Genomic DNA, 20,274 nt, shown 5'->3' with positions numbered 1-20,274 from the left:
GACCCCCCTTCCCCTATATACAGTGGGCATGTTTGTGAGCAAACCACGGGCACAAGGCAGGATATACCTTGGGTGGGACGTCAGTCCATGTCTGGGCACACACATACACACTCTCACACTAGGGCCCACCTTCCCAGAAGCCAGTTATGTTTTGGGACAGTGGGAGGAAACCGAAGCAGCTGCAGGAAACTCATGTGAACACGGGGGAAAACATACCAACTCCACACAGATAACACCCCAGGGATCGAACTCGGGGACCCAGTGGCGTGAAGCTGGAACGCCAACCACTTTGCATTGCATGCTAACCATGCCACCCACGGGTGAGAATTACTGCAGCTATTTCGGGTTTTTCAGATCCATTTTTGAATGAAGACTTTTTTGGAAGGGAAACAGTATTCAGGATCTGAAAGCAAAGAGAGAACCGATAAACAAACAGAAGGTTCTGCTTGGGCCGAGTTCCTCAGAAGGCAGTGAGGGAAAGGAATGGTAAATGCCTGGTAAATGAAGGAAGACACCGAGGTGCAGAGTGGTGGGCTGGGAGTGAGGTCAGTGATGGCTGACCATCAGAGTGGCTGCTCTCAAAGCAGAGCGAGTGGAGGGAGCTCAGCTGCAGGACCCACGCCGTCACCCCCCACACACAGTGCATCACTACTGGTACACTTGTAACACCGCCCACTCAGTGCTGCGCTACACACAACGCTATAGCAAACACACACGCAAAACACAAATCAGCTGTTCCACAGATGCAGAATAAGGTGTCTGCTTTTGCATAGGAGGCACCTCCTTTAAATGATTCCCCTAGGATTAGCCTAAGATGAATTCATGAACCTACCTTGAAGACATTCTTAGGTCCTAACATGTGAATTGGGAATTGTTTTAATTTTTTTTCTCGTTATTTTGAGGTTAATGAAGACTTACAAGGAGATGACTTTCTATATAACACCACCAACAGAGGATGAAGACATACAACAAACACCCACACAAATGAAGAGACCTTGGCAGCACTCACAAACTGCAGTACCGTACTACAGAATGTGTGCTGTAGCCTGGTTTCTGGGGCGGCCATGTTGCTTGGTCACTACGCTTATTCATTCATTCGTTCGTGTTCTTTATGTCCCAACGTTCTTTAGCTGGGCAATGGCTAATTCTGCAGTCAGATGACATCCTTTCCGATATTTTACACACTCTTGCTATGCCCCCAAGCTCTGGAACTCTTTGCCCAAGGATATCAGAGAGTCACCTTCTCTAAACTCCTTCAAATCCAGACTCAAAACCTTCTCCTTTAGAAGAGCCTTTACTGAACTGGTTCCATTCTTCACCCCTCTGCTCTTCTTAATACCACCTTCCACAGTCTCCTCTATTGTTATTGTTGTATTGTTGTAATTATAATTGTGTCCTATCTTGTGAAATCTTCTTATTTATTGTTCTAGTCTTCTTATTTATTGTTACTGTCATCCTGTAAAGCGCTTTGAGAAGCCACCTTTAAAGGCGCTATATAAAATAAAGTTTATTATTATTATTATTATTATTATTATTATTATTATTATTATTATTATTATTTTCTGAGGCCAGGATAACAGAACACAGATAATTCACTTTACAGTCCCATCTAGTTTTTCCAAATGACTTGTGTCATATAGCCTATTTAGGTATAAACCGGTATTTTTCACTTGGATTTGATAACGACTTCTCACAAACGTTTTTCAGCCACACTGTTACACTGCAATAGCACGATCCATATGTACTGGTGGGCAAACTCGTGGGTAGTGCTGTTGTTTCCATAGAAACCACACACCCCATTACGGACCTGTATATACATTGAATATGACGCTTGCATCTCATCACCGAAACCTTCTTATCGCCAAAGCCGTTGCAGACACTGTTTGTACAGAGCTGCCTCTTCCAGGAAACGTCAGCTCATCAGGGGGGGCCCCAGCCCCGACCTGACGCTCCGAATCAAATCTTCGGGGGAAGGGCTTTGCTGTCGTGCTGTTGTGCAGCGGTGCTCGCGAAACAGCCCGGAGACAGGAGGAGAGGGACTAGGGCACAGGCAAGGGCTAACATCCAGCAAGCACCCTGAAACCAGACCGTGGGGGGGGCACAAGACCTCAGTAACTATTTACAGGAAAAATTAATCCCCTAACACAACTGTCCTGGCAGCCTCTGCACCAGCTTCCAGTCAGATTATACCTCGCAGGTTCCCACTTCTTATGGTTACCAGGCTACACTGACTGGGACGGCTGACCATTATTCTGCCTTGGGCGAACTCCTTCGTTTTCTTCTGCCATTCGGGAGTCCAGCTACAATTAAGGCCTTTCTGGCTTCAAGTCCACTGCCTGACGTAGGTCCGAAATCATACTGTAGCGGGAAGAAAATCACCAGTCTGCAGCCTAAGCAGTGATGAGGCCTGACCTGGTCATGGAAGCTCAGCAAGGCGGGCCCTGGTCAGCACTGCTTGGATTGGAGACATCAGAGGAAAATCAGGTCACTGTGGCTTATGAAATGCTACTGGACCAGTAGGTGGCGCTCTTCAAGGCCAGAGACCCTAGAGCAGCTTCTGAAGACATCAACAGGACAGGGTATAGTAGAAAGTGATATTTTTCAGATCTGACATGAAACCGATACTGTCTATGTGACCCCACTGTGATCACAAAGGACCCCACGGCACCTCATCAGAGCATGGGTGTTAATCCCTGTCTCGGGGATTGCTAAAGGCAAGGAAAAAAAATAAAGACAGGTTGTACAATTGGGTCTTTCTGAAATATCTCCTCTAGGTTCCTCTCCAGCCCCCCTCCCCCCGGTCTCTTCAGAAATATAACTTGCTCATTACATAAATAACCACAGGTTGTCTTCAAGATCACTCTACGGCTCTCTCCTTTCTGCCTCGATATATCAGCACAGCTTCATGTACAGTGTGAGGAGGCTGGACACAATGAGGTGCTCAATTTGCACAGCCACACTGTCTGTCTGTCTGTCTGTCTGCCTGCCTGCCTGCCTGCCTGTCCGCCTGCCTGTCTGCCTGTCTGCCTGCACGTCAGTGGTATGCTCATGTCTGTCTCTCCTTCCTCCTGCATGGCTACTATCAACCGTCCATCTGTCTGTCCCATCTCAACAAGTCTCTCCCTCCCTCTGCCTGTCCGGACAGGCTCGTCTCCCTGTTGACTGTTCTGTTTTCTGGGCTGGCAAAGGCACGGACCGGGCACGGCATCAGCGATCCGCCATCCCTGTCTGCCGGGATAAATAACACGAATATCCTCTCCCCGTGTGTTTGCGCGCGCGTGTGCTCCGAGAGACGCCGAGCCCCTCGGCGCAGCGCAGCGCTGGGAACGAACAATAGGCGGACACACAGGGACCTACCGGAGCATCCCGGAGAGCCAGACACCGGGGGCACCGGAGGAAGGGAGAGCAAGGGGCAAGGCAGCAGAGGCGGACAGGGCGATGTGCGCAGTTGTCACGGTTACCTTTCGGAGGACGAGGATTTCTCCGAGTTGACGGACATGAGCAGCGCAAGGGGGCCGCTCCGCTCTCCGGGAGGCACGACGCTCGCAGGGAATCGCTAGCAATCCGGACTTCACTCTCCTTCCTCCTCTCTTCCTCTTGCCTTCCTGTCTGTGTCTGTCCCTCTCTCTCTCTCTCTCGTTCTGCCTCCTTCTCCCTCGGAGCCGCTCTTAGCCTGTGGGGGAGGGCACAGCTCCCTCCCTCCCTCTCCCTCTCTCCCCCTCTCCCTCTCCCTGCTCCAGCGCTGGAGGGAGAGTGAAAGATGGTTGGATCGCCCACCGGGGGAAGATGAAAAAGAAATCCTGCAGTGTGTGAACGGAGGCCAGCGATGCCAGACGCCCCTCCTGAGCACTGCTTCCTTCCTCCCTTCTCTCTCTCTCTCTCTCTCTGGCCCGGGGGGGCGTGTGTGCTCCCCTCCCTCCGGAACGAGACGGCCGGCCCTTGTGCGCGGGGATGAATGGACAGAAAGCTCTCCTACTCTCGCTCCGCGGCCTTCTGCAGCTCCGTGCAACAACAGAGCTGTGAGCGCACAGGACAAACCACCGCCTGCTCTCGGCAAGGGGGGGAGGCAGAGAGAGGAGGGGGGGGGCTGGTTCTAGGCCACACAGGAAACTGAAACTAGCTCTCTCCCTTCCTCCTTTTCAACTCCCCTCTCGCGGTGCAAGACAACCCAACCCAGCCCTCCCTCACTCCGCCTGTACTGGGCAACAAGCGCACCTCTTTCCCTCCGTCCCCTCGTCCCCCTGTCACCCCTCGCGCTTTCCTCTCCTTACAGCTGCCTTCTGATCGCTAAGGCCCCTGGTCCACCTGGCTCTCTCTCTCTCTCTTCCTAGCAGATGGGTTTGTTCTACATGGCTGAGCAGAAGAGAGCAGTAGCTCGGGGGGACTCAGCCCTGTCTCTCTCTAACACTTTCCCTCTCTGATTCCCACTCGCATGCGTCCTACTGGCATGGATAAAGACCTGTCACATTCTGGACAGACAGAAGGAAAATCCGTTCCCTTTAGTCCGGTTACAATATTGATCATTTCCCCTTCAAGGAGCCTCACTGGCATGACGGTTTACTGTGCTGTCAAAGCGAGTGTGTTCCCTCTCGGTGCTTCTCCTTGGGGAAGCGCACGTGCGCGTGCCCCTGTGCTCGTCAGCGTGTGCGAGTCTGATTCACTGGGGAAGAGCCAGCACGCACTGATCAGCAGTGCCTGCAAGGAACAATAGCCCAGTGCTGTATTTCAGCATTCCAGCTGGAACAAAAACATCTGTACACATGTGAACACACACATGCACTGTCCACTGACACACTCTGCTACAGCCCCTCGCCTGAAGCCCTTAGACCTTCTTTCCTGCGAGACTGAGGGGAGTTTCTATGCACAGTTTAAGTATCTCTCAATCTCCTTCTTTCTGTAGCAGTGAAGCACCCCCCAGGCAGTGGGAGATGGTACAGTCCTGATGTAATATCTGTACAGAGGAGAGAAGTCTCAAAGACAGCACAGCCTCCATACCCACTGTCTTATAGCAGCCTCCTTCTCTCCTTTTGTCACTGCCTCACTACAAACCTGTCTTAATAATAGTGATGATGATATACAAAAATCGATCATTATTATTAATGACTTTCAGTGTTTTATCAAAAACAAACCACAGAGAAATATATTTTTTCAAATCTTGAATCATCAGTTCACTCCCAAGTTAGAACCACCATTTGCTGAGTGACTCTGCTCAAAACTATAAACATTACTGAAAGTGGAGACATGATGACCACAGGTACCTTTCTCTGAGACAGTGTCTTAGAGAAGAGAAAAGCAGATCACAAACTCAAATTCAATGTGTTTTATTGGCAAGGCCGATGAATTACAGTATAGTGTTGTCAAAGCAATAAAAATGTGTAAGACATTCACAATAAAAAATGAATATTATTATTATTTATTATTATTATTAAGGCTTTAAACCTCACCTCACAGCCTCAGTGGACCTCGGCCTGTATAACCTCACAACACAGCGGGACTGGACCTCAGTCTGTATAACCTCACTAGACCTCAGCCTGTATAACCTCACTGCACAGCCTCACTGGACCTCAGTCTGTATAACTTCACTGCACAGCCTCACTGGACCTCAGCCTGTATAACCTCACTGGACCTCAGCCTGTCTAACCTCACTGGACCTCAGTCTGTATAACTTCACTGGACCTCAGCCTGTATAACCTCACTGGACCTCAGTCTGTATAACCTCACTGCACAGCCTCACTGGAGCTCAGCCTGTATAACCTCACTGGACCTCAGTCTGTATAACCTCACTGCACAGCCTCACTGGACCTCAGTCTGTATAACTTCACTGCACAGCCTCACTGGACCTCAGCCTGTATAACCTCACTGGACCTCAGTCTGTATAACTTCACTGCACAGCCTCACCTTTTTCTCTGCCTCCCAGCCTGTACCACAGATGTGGCTTTCAATCCACACATCATAGGCATGTGCACACAAGTCCTCAGTTATATTACTCAACAGATTATCTGGCCAAGCACTTGATGAGCCTCATCACAACTGCATCCACCTTACAGCCAACACACCCTTTAATTCCATCCTAGCTTCAAAGTAACTGTTACAGAGTCTTTGCTTTGCAGTGGTGAGTGTATCACCAGCTGCAGTGAGGGTAGCGGGCAGTACAGAACTCTGTCCACTGGGGGGCAGTGTTGCAATGCACAGCTGTTTACATCACTGCTGCGAGAAATAATACTAAGATGGCAGAGATTTTCTCTCAGTACATATCAAACTTCTGTCTTGATCAGAAGCAGTTCAGTATAATTCAATAACAGATACAACACATAATCGCCACACAAAGCAAATATTTCCACTGCAAACAGCGCGAGCTAAATAAAAGATTTTAAAAAGCTGACAGAACAGTGGCAGCTGTTGTCTCACAGCAAGTCAGAGTGTTGTCCTGTCAATGCAGTTGCTACGTTCTTTGTGTTTCTCCCAGGCTCAGTGGGCATTGCTGCTCTGCTGCTTGTCCACCTTCTTTCTCTTTTTTATCTTGCCTGAATCGAAGCATTTTACTGGCAGTGTTTGTTGCATCCTTGCACTGTCTAGGAAGTTGAAGAGAGTGTTGGGTCTACATAAACTCCTAGATCTTTTTTTCTACACCAGCCTACTTCTTGGACTTCAGTACTACCCATGTGAAATTTAAATTGTGTCTCCTTGCTTCCTGCATGTAAGAACCTGCACATATCCAGTGCAAGCTGGTGCTTCCTTGGTGCACATGGGAACACACTGCAATAATTCATTCAGTGCATGCAGTACAAGCAGAAACTGACACCGCTGGACGAAGTTAAACAGTTAAAAATATTTTGAAAAATGTATAAGCATAGCTTCCATTTCTGACCGCCTAACAGCTGTCAGTCTGAGACAGAAGTCAACATTCTGGATGGGGAGGATTAGAAAATATGAAGCCTGTTCTTCCAAATACACGATTTGGTTGGCTGAGATTAAGTTCCAACTAAGATCGTTACCAACTCCGCAAATTTATTTATGCAAATGTGCTTTCGGTACAAAGATAAGTCTGCAGCTGTGATAAATGTTAGAGAAATAAAAATGTTAGCGACAAATCAACTCTCTGTTTTAAAATACGATGAATGAGTTACCATTCGAAATGGAACGGTTTAGGTGTATTTCGCGTTGGAGTGGAGGGGTGGAGGCGTGTGCACCCAAAGAAACAACAAGGTATTAAACGAGCAATATCAAACCTCTTCCAACAGTGGCTCAAAATGGCTGTAATGCCCACGGACCGCAGAACTGTTAACGCCGTGCCCACCCATAAAAAGGGTATCCAGAATGAACCAAGTAGCTGTCGGACTTTTATTCTATACAGGGTTGTGGGAAAAATAAATAGCACTAATCATCAGTATGGAAACAGAATCCTAGAGGACAGTCAATATGGATTCTGGAACGGTCTTGCTTAACTAACAAGCCACCGCGATAATGCATACAAGCCAAGCATTCAATACGTTATATTCAGCCCTGCATAAAAGATTCAATCTCAAACTGCAGGTGGGAGTAATTCAAGGTAATGCATGCTGGTATTGAGAACTGGGTAACGGAGAGAAAACCGAAAGCACGGAAAAGGGCAGAAAGCTCAAGGAGTAATTAGGATGTCATTAGGAAAGTGCCACTGGGATTTGGATCAGGATCACGGCTCTTTATGTCAAAGGCCTAGATTCCGGCATAGTTAGCAAAATTAGTTTACGATCTAGCTTTAAATAATAAAACATTTGGAAATAAACCATTTACGGATGATTGCAAATAGAAGAGTTAGCAAGAATTGTAGAAGCTCCGGGAGAAATTCCAAGAAATGTAGAGAAAATCCAAGACTGACCAAACACCCGACAGAGACTGTTTATGGAAAGAAGTGCAGAGTGTGGCACGGAGGCCGCAGAGACACTCATTTTAAACTCAAGGCAGGACACAACCCAAACTACTTCAAAGAGACTCTGAAGCATCGTTTTCTTCTTCTTGGGATGGAGCAAAAAGAACGTGAGGATTTGTAAGTCAAAATCCAAAATTGCCAGCAGCCATATCACTCTGCAACTCACACCTGGCAGCCCAATGCAGCTCAGCAGGTGTGAGCCTGGTCAGCACCTGGATGGGAGACTCCTGGGAAAAGCTAAGGCTGCTGCTGGAAGAGGTGTTAGTGGGGCCAGCAGGGGGCGCTCACCCTGCGGTCCATGTGGGTCCTAATGCCCCAGTATAGTGACAGGGACACTATAGTGTAAAAGGCGCTGTCCTTCGGATGAGATGTAAAACCGAGGTCCTGACTCTCTGTGGTTATTAAAAATCTCAGGGCGTTTCTCGAAAAGAGTAGGGGTGTAACCCCGGCGTCCTGGCCAAATTTCCCATTGGCCCTTACCAATCATGGCCTCCTAATAATCCTCATCTCTGAACTGGCTTCATCACTCTACTCTCCTCCCCACTGAGAGCTGGTGTGTGGGGAGAGTACTGGAGCACTATGGCTGCCGTCACATCATCCAGGTGGGGCTGCACACTGGTGGAGGGGTGTCCCCATTACCTGTAAAGCACTTTGACTGGAGTGTCCAGAAAAGCGCTATATAAGTGTAAGCAATAATTATTATTATTATTATTAAAATTCACCAGCATTCACCACCACCTAACTTAGAATACGGAGAACAACGGTGGTCACCACAGAAACAAAGGCATTGAAACCACCCCAGAAAAGAGCCACCAGGCACACTCTGGAGCTCAGAGGAATATCCCACACTGACAGGGACAGTGACTGAAGGCGCTGAGCCCTTTCAGTCCTGAACAGGGAAGAGACCATGAGGAGACCTCAGAGGCACAGACAAGGTCACCCCAGTGGCCTTCTTAAGAGCGAACAGTGAAACGACAACCAGAGGACACAAGTGGAACCTAAATGGAAGGCCACTGATCATGGAGAGGAGGAGGCACCACTTTACACAAAGGGTTGTGGAAGTCTGGAACACGCTAACCAGCCATGCTGTTGATGCTGACCCTCTGGTTTCCTGCAGCTGCACAGGAGCCTTGTACCAAGTGACTGCTAGCAACCACACCAGGGGGAACAGGGAAACAGGCTGAGTGGCCTCCTCTCGACTGTACAACTCCTTACCTTTCCTTCGAACTGTCTCTCCTTCAGCTCCTAAATTTATCGTCTGCCACTCTGTTGGAAAAACATTCCTCAAAAGTAGGGCACTTAAACATAGCTCCCAGCACCAGAACCGTTTTCCAAAAATATCTGGCATTCTGATGAAATTCTCCATCCACAAGCCCACGGCAAAAAACCTGGGCCTCTTGCTGGGGGTGAGCAACGCCGCAGTGAGGTGCTTTTCTCGGAGAAACAGACACCTCAGCCATCTTTCATTTATGTAGTGCTTTTTCACTCCCAGGCACCTCAAAGTGACTCAAATGAAGCTACACGTACAGGCAAATAAGTTAGGAAAATGGTGTTAGAAAGCATAGATCAATTATGCACAGGGCTCCTGTCCAGGGCTTGAGGTTTACAGAGTATCTCCGAGAGGTCAAAGGATCTGGGCTTGTATATCTGTGTGTGAATGTGCAGATTAACACTCCAACAGCACAGCTGCATGATCCATTTCACATATTGCTTGCGGCAGGGTCTTGTATAAACCAGCAGTGTGTGATGAATAAATTCAATAGAATACATCAACAGAGACAGATGAGAACCTGAAAAAAACATGACGTATACGTGTACCCGTTTCATCAGTACTCTGTGCGCAAGAGTCTGCCCCAGCTAAAACCTGAAATGGCGCGCAACCTGAAATGGAGCGGACTGCTGTGCAAAGTACGTCTTGGCTGCTTGAGGGTGCAAAGGCACGAGTGAAGGATCAGAGAATCCTGCCTCCCACACTTGTATAAAAGTAAGTTCATCAGAGAGGAAGCTTCCCGCGGAGAGCTACTGTAGCTCACACGCACCTGAGGAGCTGCAGATGAGCGGGCTTGTCTCTCTGCAGCGCAGGGGGACAGGGCACGGAAGGAGGCAGAGGAAAGAGACTGGGAAAACAGGGAAGGAGGTGAGAGACAGGGAGAGGAAAAGCATCAGTAGGAGGAGGACAAAAATGAGAGAGGAGGCAAGAGAGGAGGGTAGGGACACAGGGGTGAGAGAGGAGAGGAGGGACAGAGGGGTGAGAGAGGAGAGGAGGGACACAGGGCTGAGAGAGGAGAGGAGGGACACAGGGCTGAGAGGAGAGGAGGGACAGAGGGGTGAGAGAGGAGAGGAGGGACAGAGGGGTGAGAGAGGAGAGGAGGGACACAGGGCTGAGAGAGGAGAGGAGGGACAGAGGGATGAGAGAGGAGAGGAGGGACACAGGGCTGAGAGAGGAGAGGAGGGACAGAGGGGTGAGAGAGGAGAGGAGGGACAGAGGGCTGAGAGAGGAGAAGAGGGACACAGGGCTGAGAGGATAGGAGGGACAGAGGGGTGAGAGAGGAGAGGAGGGACAGAGGGGTGAGAGAGGAGAGGAGGGACACAGGGCTGAGAGAGGAGAAGAGGGACACAGGGCTGAGAGGAGAGGAGGGACACAGGACTGAGAGGAGAGGAGGGACACAGGGCTGAGAGAGGAGAGGAGGGACAGAGGGGTGAGAGAGGAGAGGAGGGACACAGGGCTGAGAGAGGAGAGGAGGGACACAGGGCTGAGAGGAGAGGAGGGACACAGGGCTGAGAGAGGAGAGGAGGGACAGAGGGGTGAGAGAGGAGAGGAGGGACACAGGGCTGAGAGAGGAGAAGAGGGACACAGGGCTGAGAGAGGAGAGGAGGGACACAGGGCTGAGAGGATAGGAGGGACACAGGGCTGAGAGAGGAGAGGAGGGACAGAGGGGTGAGAGAGGAGAGGAGGGACACAGGGCTGAGAGAGGAGAAGAGGGACACAGGGCTGAGAGAGGAGAGGAGGGACACAGGGCTGAGAGGAGAGGAGGGACACAGGGCTGAGAGAGGAGAGGAGGGACACAGGGCTGAGAGAGGAGAGGAGGGACACAGGGCTGAGAGGAGAGGAGGGACAGAGGGGTGAGAGAGGAGAGGAGGGACACAGGGCTGAGAGAGGAGAAGAGGGACACAGGGCTGAGAGAGGAGAGGAGGGACACAGGGCTGAGAGAGGAGAGGAGGGACACAGGGCTGAGAGAGGAGAGGAGGGACACAGGGCTGAGAGAGGAGAGGAGGGACAGAGGGGTGAGAGAGGAGAGGAGGGACAGAGGGATGAGAGAGGAGAGGAGGGACACAGGGCTGAGAGAGGAGAGGAGGGACAGAGGGGTGAGAGAGGAGAGGAGGGACAGAGGGATGAGAGAGGAGAGGAGGGACACAGGGCTGAGAGAGGAGAGGAGGGACAGAGGGGTGAGAGAGGAGAGGAGGGACAGAGGGCTGAGAGAGGAGAGGAGGGACAGAGGGGTGAGAGAGGAGAGGAGGGACACAGGGCTGAGAGAGGAGAGGAGGGACAGAGGGGTGAGAGAGGAGAGGAGGGACACAGGGCTGAGAGAGGAGAAGAGGGACACAGGGCTGAGAGGATAGGAGGGACAGAGGGGTGAGAGAGGATAGGAGGGACACAGGGCTGAGAGAGGAGAGGAGGGACACAGGGCTGAGAGAGGAGAGGAGGGACAGAGGGGTGAGAGAGGAGAGGAGGGACAGAGGGGTGAGAGAGGAGAGGAGGGACACAGGGCTGAGAGAGGAGAGGAGGGACACAGGGCTGAGAGAGGAGAGGAGGGACAGAGGGGTGAGAGAGGATAGGAGGGACACAGGGCTGAGAGAGGAGAGGAGGGACAGAGGGGTGAGAGAGGAGAGGAGGGACAAAGGGCTGAGCGAGGCAGGAGGGACAGAGATGAACAGGGGCACGGTAGGAATATTTGAAAGTGTAATCCAACTCTTTGAAGTGTGGGTTCATCACAGAGCAGGATCACACTAAATGGGACAAACCCCCCTACAGGAGCCGTGCACACAGAGCTCAGAGTAAAACATTCTCCCCATCCAGAGAAAAACACCAAACCGTGCATGCAGGGCCGAATTAGGCCAACACCCACTGCTAATCAATATACAGGAGAGAGCAATAAAATATTTAGGCTACACCTAAAAAAGTGACCAGAATTGCAGCCACTGGAGGCCTTGCTGAGCCATGAGATGAGCCAGGAAAAGAGTCCCCTCAGCTAGCTGGTCCCCAAGAACCACACCGACTGCAACAGCCTCAGGACAGCACCGCTACGATCAGAGCACGAGCCAAACACGGCCTCACACACCAGGACACACGATTATACCACAGACTGGATACTGAGCCCAACAGACACCACGCAGCGGCTGGAGGGACACAGAACAGAAGAAAATGAACTTCAGACTAAGACATTGGGTGACATGGGCCACCCTGACTGCCCAGAGAGGACAGGCTCAGTGACCACAGCCTGGCTATAGACACTGGACACAGGCAGACCTGGATACCCAGAGAGGACAGGCTCAGTGACCACAGCCTGGCTATAGACACTGGACACAGACCTGACTGCCCAGAGAGGACAGGCTCAGTGACCACAGCCTGGCTATAGACACTGGACACAGACCTGACTGCCCAGAGAGGACAGGCTCAGTGACCACAGCCTGGCTATAGACACTGGACACAGACCTGACTGCCCAGAGAGGACAGGCTCAGTGACCACAGCCTGGCTATAGACACTGGACACAGACCTGACTGCCCAGAGAGGACAGGCTCAGTGACCACAGCCTGGACATAGAAACTGGACACAGAAATGGCTGTCCAGAGAGGACAGGTTCAGCGACCACAGCCTGGACGTAGAAGCTGGACACAGACCTGACTGCCCAGAGAGGACAGACTACACTGCCAGCAGGGAGATGCTGAGACAGAGAGGCACTTTTTGCTTCACTGCAAAAAAATACTCAGCGATCAGACAAACATTCTTCCCTAAAATAACAAAGAAATCTAATTCAAGAAACCTCACTCCTGCCAGAAGCAGAACAGCTTGCAATCCTACTGGGGGAGGAGCTCTGGCATCACTGAAGCTCGTCTGTCAAGCCAATACAGCGCGATGAGCTTGAACTGGAACAGAGGAGCAGAGCAGGGACAGGAGGCACAGAGAGGAGGAGCAGGAGATGAAAGGAGGGACAAAGAAGGGAGGGAACTGGGGAGGTGGTTGAGAAGCCACAGAGAGATTAGAACTGTTGACTGTTGTCACGCAGTGCTGGAACTCTCCTGCCTTGCCGATCAGCAGTTTGAGCAGACCACTGACAGGAGCAGGGACCAGAACAAGCTAGGAGAAAACAAACCAGGACAAGGGGAAGAGACAAATGAAGGATGGCGAAGAGAGGGAAGACACAGGAGTATGTTTGGGAGCTACCTGGATTATTAGTGAGGCTAGAAGTATATAGGACATGTTTGAGAGTTTGGTGTATAGAACTCTGTGTTATGGGGTTCAGTGTAATGAGGACCAGTTTATCAGGGCTCAAAATACTGGGGATCAGTATCTTGGGCCTTTGTGTACTAGGACTCCATATGCTTCAGTTTATTAAGATAAAATATACTAGCCATCAAGCTATTGGGGTTCAGTGTATTGGGGTTCAGTGTACCTGGACCACATGGGTACTGCATGGGCCATGAAGGAGCATTGATTGAGACTAGACGCTGGCATAGTGTTTTCCACAGACAGTAAAACAGTGCTGGTCCAGGGGTACTCAGCTCTCTCGGGGTGCCCTTTCATTAAACTGACAGAAGCACAAGTGAATATACTGTAATTAGAAAACTACCACACATAAGCAGCAGATTCAATATAAATTTACAGTCCAGGCTTTTAAAGAAGGGACAGAGCGTTGGCTTGATAAACTGCTGGTCATGGGGTTGCAATGTACCCCCTAGGACTTTTTATGCTCCAGATGGGGGGGAGCCCCAAATTCTACCGTTTGTAAACGAACAAGAGTGTAACGTCAAGACTGAAGCCCCTGTGTGAGCCAGGTGCACATGTTGGAGTGCGAGACTGGGGAAGAGACAGCAGCTGCTGTGGAAAGGCGCTAACCTCACTCGCTGATCACCAGATTACCACCTCTAACGCAAAAAAGACATGAAATATTTATAGTCCCACACTTCTGCTCTCACCAGAGGCTTCTGCGCAGCTGTGGCTGCAGATGAAAAACAAGACGAGTACAGAGACCTCCGTCCTGTACTGCAGATCTGCAGCTAATTCAATGCGGTACAGAGACGAGCCTGCTTGATTTAAAAATAGGACTCAGTCTAATTCAACTCCAGCCCGGCTAGTCCTGTTTCATCTTCAGATCAGGGACGTGTCAGCCGGCGCACTGAGCTCGACGGGCTCACACAGAGGCCAGGAGAGACAGAGTACAAGCTGCCGACACCTGACACTGCCAACCACACACTCTCAGCCTGTCTGCCACCTCGCCTCCTCCAGCAGGCCTGCGGCAGCTGCAGCAAAGCCTCCTCTTCTTACTACAACAGGTTTATCCCCACGCCTTCACCTCTGCCCCATCGGTCTGCTGCATTCAAAACCCCACCCAAAGCCAAGAATCAGGAGGGAAGCAAAATTTAGAATAACTGATGTTTTAAAACCCTGCGTAAAGGTTTTACTCACAGGACTAGAGACGGCACTAGCACAGGTGATCTTCTGTACTGTGAACGCAATCCTAAATCTTCTTTTGATGGAACAAGTCAAGGTAACGTCCACGCTGAACAGCAAAAAGACAAATACACACGCTGGCACAGATCTGAGCTCTGAGCCTTATGATCGACTTTTCAATATTTTATTTAATGTGTTTTCTGTTGTATCTGAATCGGTTTTGACAAACCGCGCTTTACAAAGGCTTCTCTCCTTGACAGGCAGTGCAGTAAACAATCACGTGCTGATTGACTGGAGTTTACCCACCCTGGAGAGATGGCTTAGCAATTCAGTGAGACAGGGTAAAAGCACGGTATATCACAGCAATGCAGCCTGACAGAGAACACAGTAGTAATACAGTCAACCATAAAGGAAAACGTACAGAACAAATCTTTCTTCTAATAACTAGCCTATTATCACAACAGTGTTCGGCCAATGCCTCTGTGATAGTTTCACGCATAGAGAGCTCTGTCTAATATCTGTGAGGAACCGATGCAGTCATGTCCTGCTCCCTGATCTAAATAGGAGATAATTAGAAGGTCGAATATTTTGATCACCGTTAAAATTTGGAACATCTCAAACCTCCATTCAAAGGCCGTTTACCAAGACTGTAAAGATTAAGTTCCTTTAACGTCCTCTAAACACATGCACAGAAAAACCTTCAAAACGATCTTGTTTCTCTCCTTCAGTATTTTCTAAGATGGACTCCCCCAGCCTCTTGGAGTCCAGTGAGCCCCCAGGCGTATGGGGGTGCTCAGGGCAGAGCTACAGAATTACCTGTTTATCACTCAAATCTCACAGCCTGACTAAATACATCACAGTGTAGCACAGCAGCAGTGAAAATGTGGCTCAGCATGTGCGTGGATCCTGTGTGCTCAAGACGATACTCTGAAAACATTCATCACAGTACTTCACCACCATTATCCCCAGACCTGAAAACAGGGCAGAACAATAGCTGGAATAGCCTTGTCGAACCTCTCCCCCACATCTTGTGTGAGCGGTAAAGACAGAGCCACGCAGACGCCACACTGCACCGCGACCGGAGAGGAAGGGAGCTGCCCCAGAGCACGCACAGGTACAGCAGACCGGTGCACTCGCTGCACAGACAGAGAGGAAGGGAGCCGCCCCAGAGCACGCACAGGTACAGCAGACCGGTGCACTCGCTGCACAGACAGAGCTGCCCCAGAGCACGCACAGGTACAGCAGACCGGTGCACTCGCTGCACAGACAGAGAGGAAGGGAGCTGCCCCAGAGCATGCACAAGTACAGCAGACCGGTGCACTCGCTGCACAGACAGAGAGGAAGGGAGCCGCCCCAGAGCACACACAGGTACAGCAGACCGGTGCACTCGCTGCACAGACAGAGCTGCCCCAGAGCACGCACAAGTACAGCAGACCGGTGCACTCGCTGCACAGACAGAGAGGAAGGGAGCTGCCCCAGAGCACGCACAGGTACAGCAGACCGGTGCACTCGCTGCACAGACGGAGCTATACCAGAGCACGCACAGGTCCAGCAGACCGGTGCACTCGCTGCACAGACAGAGCTGCCCCAGAGCACGCACAAGTACAGCAGACCGCTGCGCTCGCTGCACAGACAGAGAGGAAGGGAGCTGCCCCAGAGCACGCACAAGTACAGCAGACCGCTGCGCTCGCTGCACAGACAGAGAGGAAGGGAGCTGCCCCAGAGCACGCACAAGTACAGCAGACCGGTGCACTCGCTGCACAGACAGAGAGGAAGGGAGCTGCCCCAGAGCACGCACAGGTACAGCAGACCGGTGCGCTCGCTGCACAGACAGAGAGGAAGGGAGCTGCCCCAGAGCACGCACAAGTACAGCAGACCGGTGCACTCGCTGCACAGACAGAGAGGAAGGGAGCTGCCCCAGAGCACGCACAGGTACAGCAGACCGGTGCGCTCGCTGCACAGACAGAGAGGAAGGGAGCTGCCCCAGAGCACGCACAGGTACAGCAGACCGGTGCACTCGCTGCACAGACAGAGCTGCCCCAGAGCACGCACAGGTACAGCAGACCGGTGCACTCGCTGCACAGACAGAGAGGAAGGGAGCTGCCCCAGAGCACGCACAGGTACAGCAGACCGGTGCGCTCGCTGCACAGACGGAGCTATACCAGAGCACGCACAGGTACAGCAGACCGGTGCACTCGCTGCACAGACAGAGAGGAAGGGAGCTGCCCCAGAGCATGCACAAGTACAGCAGACCGGTGCACTCGCTGCACAGACAGAGAGGAAGGGAGCTGCCCCAGAGCACGCACAAGTACAGCAGACCGGTGCACTCGCTGCACAGACAGAGAGGAAGGGAGCTGCCCCAGAGCATGCACAGGTACAGCAGACCGCTGCGCTCGCTGCACAGACGGAGCTGCCCCAGAGCACGCACAGGTACAGCAGACCGCTGCGCTCGCTGCACAGAGAGGAAGGGAGCTGCCCCAGAGCACGCACAGGTACAGCAGACCTGCCCCAGCAGACCTGCACAGACGGAGCTGCCCCAGAGCACGCACAGGTACAGCAGACCGCTGCGCTCGCTGCACAGAGAGGAAGGGAGCTGCCCCAGAGCACGCACAGGTACAGCAGACCGGTGCACTCGCTGCACAGACAGAGAGGAAGGGAGCTGCCCCAGAGCACGCACAAGTACAGCAGACCGCTGCGCTCGCTGCACAGACAGAGAGGAAGGGAGCTGCCCCAGAGCACGCACAGGTACAGCAGACCGGTGCACTCGCTGCACACACAGAGCTGCCCCAGAGCACGCACAAGTACAGCAGACCGGTGCACTCGCTGCACAGACAGAGAGGAAGGGAGCTGCCCCAGAGCACGCACAAGTACAGCAGACCGGTGCACTCGCTGCACAGACAGAGAGGAAGGGAGCTGCCCCAGAGCACGCACAGGTACAGCAGACCGCTGCGCTCGCTGCACAGACAGAGAGGAAGGGAGCTGCCCCAGAGCACGCACAGGTACAGCAGACCGGTGCACTCGCTGCACAGACAGAGCTGCCCCAGAGCACGCACAGGTACAGCAGACCGGTGCACTCGCTGCACAGACAGAGAGGAAGGGAGCTGCCCCAGAGCACGCACAGGTACAGCAGACCGGTGCACTCGCTGCACAGACGGAGCTATACCAGAGCACGCACAGGTACAGCAGACCGCTGCGCTCGCTGCACAGACAGAGAGGAAGGGAGCTGCCCCAGAGCACGCACAGGTACAGCAGACCGGTGCGCTCGCTGCACACACAGAGAGGAAGGGAGCTGCCCCAGAGCACGCACAAGTACAGCAGACCGGTGCACTCGCTGCACAGACAGAGAGGAAGGGAGCTGCCCCAGAGCACGCACAAGTACAGCAGACCGGTGCACTCGCTGCACAGACAGAGAGGAAGGGAGCTGCCCCAGAGCACGCACAGGTACAGCAGACCGGTGCGCTCGCTGCACAGACAGAGAGGAAGGGAGCTGCCCCAGAGCATGCACAGGTACAGCAGACCGCTGCGCTCGCTGCACAGACGGAGCTGCCCCAGGGCACGCACAGGTACAGCAGACCGCTGCGCTCGCTGCACAGAGAGGAAGGGAGCTGCCCCAGAGCACGCACAGGTACAGCAGACCGGTGCACTCGCTGCACAGACAGAGAGGAAGGGAGCCGCCCCAGAGCACGCACAGGTACAGCAGACCGGTGCGCTCGCTGCACAGACAGAGAGGAAGGGAGCTGCCCCAGAGCACGCACAGGTACAGCAGACCGGTGCGCTCGCTGCACAGACGGAGCTATACCAGAGCACGCACAGGTACAGCAGACCGCTGTGCTCGCTGCACAGACAGAGAGGAAGGGAGCTGCCCCAGAGCACGCACAAGTACAGCAGACCGGTGCACTCGCTGCACAGACAGAGCTGCCCCAGAGCACGCACAGGTACAGCAGACCGGTGCACTCGCTGCACAGACAGAGAGGAAGGGAGCTGCCCCAGAGCACGCACAGGTACAGCAGACCGGTGCACTCGCTGCACAGACAGAGAGGAAGGGAGCTGCCCCAGAGCACGCACAGGTACAGCAGACCGGTGCGCTCGCTGCACAGACAGAGAGGAAGGGAGCTGCCCCAGAGCACGCACAGGTACAGCAGACCGCTGCGCTCGCTGCACAGACAGAGAGGAAGGGAGCTGCCCCAGAGCACGCACAGGTACAGCAGACCGGTGCACTCGCTGCACAGACAGAGAGGAAGGGAGCTGCCCCAGAGCACGCACAAGTACAGCAGACCGGTGCACTCGCTGCACAGACAGAGCTGCCCCAGAGCACGCACAGGTACAGCAGACCGGTGCGCTCGCTGCACAGACAGAGAGGAAGGGAGCTGCCCCAGAGCACGCACAGGTACAGCAGACCGGTGCACTCGCTGCACAGACAGAGCTGCCCCAGAGCACGCACAGGTACAGCAGACCGCTGCGCTCGCTGCACAGACAGAGAGGAAGGGAGCTGCCCCAGAGCACGCACAGGTACAGCAGACCGGTGCGCTCGCTGCACAGACAGAGAGGAAGGGAGCTGCCCCAGAGCACGCACAGGTACAGCAGACCGGTGCACTCGCTGCACAGACAGAGAGGAAGGGAGCTGCCCCAGAGCACGCACAAGTACAGCAGACCGGTGCACTCGCTGCACAGACAGAGCTGCCCCAGAGCACGCACAGGTACAGCAGACCAGTGCACTCGCTGCACAGACAGAGAGGAAGGGAGCTGCCCCAGAGCATGCACAGGTACAGCAGACCGGTGCACTCGCTGCACAGACGGAGCTATACCAGAGCACGCACAGGTACAGCAGACCGCTGCGCTCGCTGCACAGACAGAGAGGAAGGGAGCTGCCCCAGAGCACGCACAGGTACAGCAGACCGGTGCGCTCGCTGCACAGACGGAGCTATACCAGAGCACGCACAGGTACAGCAGACTGCTGCGCTCGCTGCACAGACAGAGAGGAAGGGAGCTGCCCCAGAGCACGCACAGGTACAGCAGACCGCTGCGCTCGCTGCACAGGCGGAGAGGAAGGGAGCTGCCCCAGAGCACGCACAGGTACAGCAGACCGGTGCACTCGCTGCACAGACAGAGCTGCCCCAGAGCACGCACAAGTACAGCAGACCGCTGCGCTCGCTGCACAGACAGAGAGGAAGGGAGCTGCCCCAGAGCACGCACAGGTACAGCAGACCGCTGCGCTCGCTGCACAGACAGAGAGGAAGGGAGCTGCCCCAGAGCATGCACAGGTACAGCAGACCGCTGCGCTCGCTGCACAGGCGGAGAGGAAGGCAGGCAGGCAGGCAAACCCAACAGAAAGCTCTCGAACCGTGCCGCCCAAGACCAGCATCAGCAGCAGAACCCTCCTTCCCTTCGCCTGAAACTCCAACACACACCCGGCAGCCACAGAACCCCCAGCTCCGCAGCGCGCATGCCCCCACCACCCCCCACCCTTGGCGCGGTACCTGGCAGAGCGGTGCAAGGCCGGAAGAGTCAGCAGCTGAGTGGCCAGGCGGCACAGCCGGCTGAAGGCCATGGCAGCCGGGGGGCCACGCGGGCCAGGGGGGAGCTGGGAAGGGGGGCTGGCTCCCGGGCCGCACGGAATGATGGGATCTGCGCAAGTGTGGGCATCTGTGGGAGCGGGCGCGACTGCCTGGGTGACGGGCGCCCCTGCCCCTTCCG

At 53.4% G+C, this 20,274-nt stretch overlaps 1 protein-coding gene across 7 annotated transcripts in view; it reads right to left on the bottom strand.

Annotated features, from left to right (window-relative positions):
- The window catches only part of srpk2 (SRSF protein kinase 2), a 79,126-nt gene that overhangs the window by 40,480 nt on the left and 18,372 nt on the right, over positions 1-20,274 (bottom strand). Inside the window, exon 1 of one of the 7 annotated variants that reach the window (XM_088923491.1) lies at positions 3,462-4,014. The exons of the other annotated variants lie outside the window; for them this stretch is intronic. Coding sequence (XP_088779617.1) covers positions 3,462-3,499 — 38 coding nt within the window. The 5' untranslated portion in view covers positions 3,500-4,014. Of the gene's footprint in view, positions 1-3,461; positions 4,015-20,274 lie in introns of those variants that run through there. 7 annotated transcript variants of the gene reach the window in all.

The sequence above is a fragment of the Atractosteus spatula genome, chromosome 8 (assembly GCF_055471065.1).
Source record: "Atractosteus spatula isolate fAtrSpa1 chromosome 8, fAtrSpa1.hap1, whole genome shotgun sequence".
Taxonomy (NCBI): domain Eukaryota; kingdom Metazoa; phylum Chordata; class Actinopteri; order Semionotiformes; family Lepisosteidae; genus Atractosteus; species Atractosteus spatula.
The sequence above is the reverse complement of the archived record's forward strand: the minus strand, read 5'-3'. Positions and strand labels throughout refer to the sequence as shown.